This window comes from Bison bison, unplaced genomic scaffold (assembly GCF_000754665.1).
Source record: "Bison bison bison isolate TAMUID 2011002044 unplaced genomic scaffold, Bison_UMD1.0 scf7180017864135, whole genome shotgun sequence".
In the NCBI taxonomy this organism is placed as follows: domain Eukaryota; kingdom Metazoa; phylum Chordata; class Mammalia; order Artiodactyla; family Bovidae; genus Bison; species Bison bison.
In genome coordinates, this window is record NW_011494707.1 from 1,950,591 (window position 1) to 1,956,453 (window position 5,863).

Consider the following 5,863-nt stretch of genomic DNA (forward strand, 5'->3'; position numbering starts at 1 on the left):
GAGGAGAAGGGGATGACAGAGGATGAGATGGCTGGAAGGCATCACTGACTCAATGGATGTAAGTCTGAGTGAACTCCGGGAGTTGGTGATGGACAGGGAGGCCTGGCGTGCTGTGATTCATGGGGTTGCAGAGTCGGACACGACTGAGCGACTTAACTGAACTGTGGGTGTAATCTGACTTCTTCTTCTTTTTTTTTTTTTAATTTACTTGTTTATTTAGCTATGCCAGGTGCTAGCTGGGGCGTTTGAAATCTAGTTCTCTGGCCAGGGATTGAACCTGGGCCCCCTGCATCGGCAGCTCAGAGTTTAAGCCACTGGACCACCAGGCAAGTCCCTCTTCCTTCTCGAGTAAGGGGATCTTCAGTTATAATTATGGGCTTCAAACAACTGAAGGGTTTCAAGGCCATGAATTTCTTCAGAACGTATTTCAAGCCAGAGAGACTGCATTGCTTAAGACAAAGAAAGCTCACTTCTAAATTTTTATTGGAAAGGGCAATTCTGACAAGGATTTAAAACAAATGAAGATCGTCTTTCTCGGTGGGCCGAGTTTTAGTGTCAGGATTTCAGGTTGCAGATGTGCTGTAGGAGGTTTTCGTCACGCACCTCTCTCACTTGGGCTCAGGCATTTTTGTGGCATTCATCCTTGGTTGGCTTTCCCCCAGAGTTCCAAATTAATAGGAATGTACTTTAATAGATACTAAAAATAATGTAAGGAAAGCTAAAAAGAAGGAAGTTCAAGGCCATGGTTCTTAACATTAGTGTCACAAAGGGAACTTGAATAAATCCTGATGCCCACGCCACATCCTGGACCAATTAAATCAGTGTCTGTGGAGGTGGCATGCAGGTGTCCATGGTTTCTGAAGTTCCCCAGTGACTCCACTGTGCTGCTGAAGATGAGAACCACTGGCGAAGTGACTAATATCCTCACCTAGCTGAAGCAGCAAAGCTCCAGCAGCTATGCCTGGATTTTCAGGGCTGGGGTCACCTCAGGGGAGCGCTGACAGCCAGTGCAGGGCTTTGGGGCTTAGTAGAGACCTTGACGAAGGGAGGACTTGGGGCTCCACCCGCCAGCCCAGTGGTGAGCACCCTGCTCCACTCAACAGTCCACTTTCAAAAACCAAATATAATTATGGGCTGCATTATTTTTTTATTCCAAATGAAAATAATCTGATTGAGGCCCACAAAGAAATGATGAGTGTTTCAATGTAAGATGGCCTATTTTAATAAATAAGAAGGCTCTGAAACCTGGCAACTCTGAATTACTTAATACTTATCAGAATATTTTTAAAAAAGGAAAACGGAAACAGTGGATTAACCTTCTATCTTTGGATTATATCATGGACCTTATAGTGAAAACAGGTGGTCTGTGGGTGGTTCTGGAATGCTGACTGCTCATCTCTGCTTTAGCTTATGATTCTCTAATACCTACATGGACATTCGTTGATGACATTGATTTTCTGAAGTGTGTTAGTCGCTTAGCTGTGTCTGACACTTTGTGACCTTTTGGACTGTAGTCCGCCAGGCTCCTCTGTCCATAAAATTCTCCACGCAAGAATATTGGAGTGAGTAGCCATCTCCTCCTCCAGGGGATCTTCCCAACTCAGGGATCGAACCTGGGTCTCCTGCATTGCAGGCAAATTCTTTACTGTCGGAGCCACTGAAACTTTCTACCTACTGAGGAACACTCTGTAATTGCGTTAGACTTGGCATTTTTCTTCACGTGGCCAAAAGAAGTGATCAAAATGTGAAAAATGGCACCAGTTAGCCTTGGGAAAAGTGTAAATATAGGTGTCTTTTGTTCATGCGGCAAATGCGGTTTGGATGCAGCCATTGGCTCTGACAAGTCCAGCAGCTATTAAATCGTGTGTATGTGTTAGTTGCTTCAGTAGTGTCTGATTCTTTGCGACCCCATGATCTACAGCCCGAGAGGCTCCTCTGTCCATGGGATTCTGCAGGCAAGAACTGGAGAGGGTTGCCATTTCCTTCTCCAGGGGATCTTCCTGACCCAGGGATCACACCCACATCTCTTGTCTCCTGCACTGGCAGGCAGGTTCTTTACCATTGAGCCACAAGTGTTGAAATTACAACTGATAACTTTAAGCAGGGACGAACGTGCTGGCTCTGATGTTGTTGATATTGCCTTCTTTGGACCACACACACACACACTCACACACTCACACTCACACACTCACACTCACACACAGGCTCCCAACACTCCACAATCTTCCTGGCAATTCCCTGCACTGCCTGTTCTCTGGAGCCCTTTGTTTTTCACTGATAAAGGCTTCCCAGTGGGGGATTTCAGTTGAGGAAGAGTGAAGACAGACATATATAGCCAGGGCTTGCTAGTGAGCAAAAAGACATATCCTATGAAACAAAGTTTTAATCTTTATTTTACATATTTATACATAAAACTTTTAAGGAACCCTCTGAATCCAACAGAATGTTAATAGCACATCTAAAAATGAACTTCAGGTAGTCAACATTCACAAAATGTTGAAAACTGATTAAAATATACATATTACGGAGAGCTACAACTTCACTACGAGGCAGGCATGTATTTTTTGACTTGGATAGCACCGTCATTTACAGTTCTTCTTTAAAACTACAGTGAAGAATGACAGCAGTCAATGGTAAAATACTGCTCCAACTCATAATCTCTAAACAAATAAAAATAAAGTTAAAACTACCCTCTTTGATTAACCATGACTTGTGGTGGTGTAAGTACTATACATTTTTTTGTAACAATATTTTATTAAAATGCCTGATATTGAGTGGCACAGTAAAAAAATTAAAATAAATTAAGAAGCAAAGGCCAATCACTGGACGTTAAGCTTCAGACATTATCAATGACTAACACTGATATTTGTTTCTGTGCCACCTTTAGCAACAGCATTTTTACAACCACAGAAGCAAAAGAAGGTCTAGCTTGTCCTCTGGTTGGATGGCTTCTTTTCACTTTGCAGGCATTTTCTCGGCCAGGTGCTTCTGTTGACTCTCGGCATGTCTGTGGAATGAATAACACATTATTTAGCGCTGAGGAGTAAGATCCAAACTACTCTTCCATTGGCAGCTAAAACATCCTCCATAGTTAAATCACGGGAATCAAGAAACAGTACTCAATTCAAAAAAAGAGAGAAGAAAAAAAAAAGAAACAGTACTTAATTGAAATGAATGTGCCTTCTTTTGATTTTTTTTCATGGCCAAGCTGCCTGGCATGCAGGATCTGACCAGGAATTGAACCCGGGCCCCCCCTGCATTGGGAGCACGGTTTTAACCACTGGACCACCAGGGAAGTCCCTAACTTTGGATGGTGATGGATCTTAGATGTCCAACCAGGGACTGAAGCTGTGCCCTCAGCAGTGAAAGGGTGGAGTCCTAACCACTAGACTGCCAGGGAATTCCCTTCAATTTTTACATTCTATGTATGATTCCTTTTATCTAGTAAGTCACTGGATTAGCCTGAGACGTGTAGATGCCATTTTTCTTTGAGAAGAAAAGTGTTGTGTTTAAAAACGAAAAGGGAAAATTAACTAGGATAATTTATTCAGCAAATGTTTAATATGGTCTTCTCTGTGCCAGGCACACTGCTTCTGGTGATGGGGATTTGGTGGTGAGCAGACAATGAACTCTTTGTTCTCAAGGGGCATATATTTCAATGGAAACAGACAAGAAAGGAACGGACAACAAACAAGGAGACAGCAGACAGAAAATAAGTGCTAAGCGAAAAAGTCAGAACAAGCTATTGTGACAGAAAGTTAACTACTTTATCTAAATATGCACAAAGATGCAAATTTAAGTATTAACAAGGCCCCTGTTAATTATACAATAATCCAATATCATTCTTACAAAGGGTAGTAATGTCTTTAGAACAAATGATAGGCTTTGGTGGATGCAAAGATTTCCCGTATTTGATACTCTTCCTCCCCTCAATTAGTCCTAAGGGCATGATTGTGTCAGTGAGGGTGGGGACAGGGCTGGGTAAACTTTCTTACTCATCAAGTCCTATCATGGCCTGTGAGCCCAAAGGCAGGCCAACCCAGCAGCTGGCCAGTGGAGATGGAGACAGGGGAATGGCCAAGCTGCTGACATCACTCAAATAGGCACTAACCAAACGTCTTCTGGGAGAGTGGTAGGGTCTGAAGGTTGTAAGAAACAAATGTTTTGAAGGAGGATCTTAGGAAATTAAAAATTGGGCAAGAGAAAAGTTATCTAATGCTGTGCTTTCCAGCTGTAATCAAAGGTTCGGGGGCAATTTCTGTGCACTGCCTTGACTTGGGTAGTCAGTGACATCAAGTGTAACTCACTGGTGTTAATGATGCAGAATGTTTCACATCTATGGCACAGGGAAGAAAACCACAAATATTTTCAGAAAAGGGAAGTGACAGTCGTGCCCTTGCCACATGCAGCAGCCCACAAATAATATTCTGATATTCACCGAACACTAAAGGGACTAGGGAAAAAAGATAACAATAGCACTGTATCCCCAAGAAAAATCATGCCTTTTAGCAGATCATCTTTTTTATGTGTGTAGAAGAATCTTGATTATTTTCATAAAGTAGCTCATGGGCCTCACTTGAACAAATTCAGCTCAAGAAATATTTTGATACCCAGTGGCTAAGATTCCATGTAGCTAATTAAATTATGGTTCTTATAGCAGCTTTAAATATGTATCTCTTTGTGTGAGTGTGTTGTGCAAACCTACAACACGAGGTTTTCTGAGAGACAGGGAAAGAACAGATAGGGAATAGCTTCAGAAAATATTGAGAGTTGGGTGTTATTTCTGAGACACATACAAGGGTGAATTTCATTAAAATTTTAGACAAAGGAGGGAAAGAGTTTCAGTTTATAAAACTAAAAGGTTCTCATCAACTATTTATATGAAAGTCTTTAGTAGAATTAATTTCACTCAAGCCCTACAAGAAGGAAATGGCAACCCACTCCAGTGTTCTTGCCTGGAGAATCCCAGGGACGGGGGAGCCTGGTGGGCTGCCATCTATGGGGTCGCACAGAGTCAGACACGACTGACACGACTTAGCAGCAGCAGTAGCAGCAGCAAGCCCTACAAGAACTCCTTTACATCAACAATCACTTTTGAGGACTTACTATGTGTTTGGCAGCCCCTGTCTTAGGCTCTGAGGACTCTGAAATGAGTGAAAATAAACATTGTGCCTGAAGCTAAAGATCTAATACTTTGGCCACCTGATGTGAAGAACTGACTCACTGGAAAAGACCCTGATGCTGGGAAAGATTGAAGGCAGGAGCACAAGGGGGCGACAGAGGATGAGATGGTTGGATGGCATCATGGAGTCAAAGGACATGAGTTTGAGCAAGCTCCGGGAGACAGTAGAGGTCAGGGAAGCCTGGTGTACTGCAGTCTATGGAGTCGCAAAGAGTTGGACCTGACATAGCAACTGAACAACACAGCCAGGCTGGGAGAGACAGCAAACAAATGTAACACAATATGATTAGGCCCCACTTGGGAGGAATGCTGTGCTGCCAGAAGCACAAAGAGGGTCCTAGGCCAGTCTTGGGGGTTCAGGGAGCACTACTTCAAAGAAGTATCTAAACCTGTGGTTTTCGAATTAGGCTTTCCTGATGACTCCTGTATTGGAGTCATCAGGAAAGCTTTAAAAAACTTCTAATGCACAGAAGTCCCTGTCTCACAGAATAGTTAAATCAGAACCTCTGGCAGTGAGACCCAGGCATCAATATTTTAAAAGCTCCCCAGGTGATTCCAATGTGCAACTGAAATTGAGAACCATGGACCTGAACTGACACCTGAATGGTAGGAGCTGGACAGGTAAAGGGAGCAGGTGAGCAGGGCTTCCTGGTAGCCATGCTCTCAGTCTCTGGGATCTGG

General features: G+C 43.1%; 1 protein-coding gene across 2 annotated transcripts in view; it reads right to left on the reverse strand.

Annotated features, from left to right (window-relative positions):
* Window positions 1–2,365: 2,365 nt before the first annotated feature.
* The window catches only part of SCHIP1 (schwannomin interacting protein 1), a 62,962-nt gene continuing 59,464 nt past the window's right edge, over window positions 2,366–5,863 (reverse strand). For both annotated transcript variants that reach the window (XM_010839850.1, XM_010839849.1), the window contains exon 7: window positions 2,366–3,007. In XM_010839850.1, coding sequence (XP_010838152.1) covers window positions 2,956–3,007 — 52 coding nt within the window. In that variant the 3' untranslated portion in view covers window positions 2,366–2,955. The remainder of the gene's footprint in view (window positions 3,008–5,863) is intronic.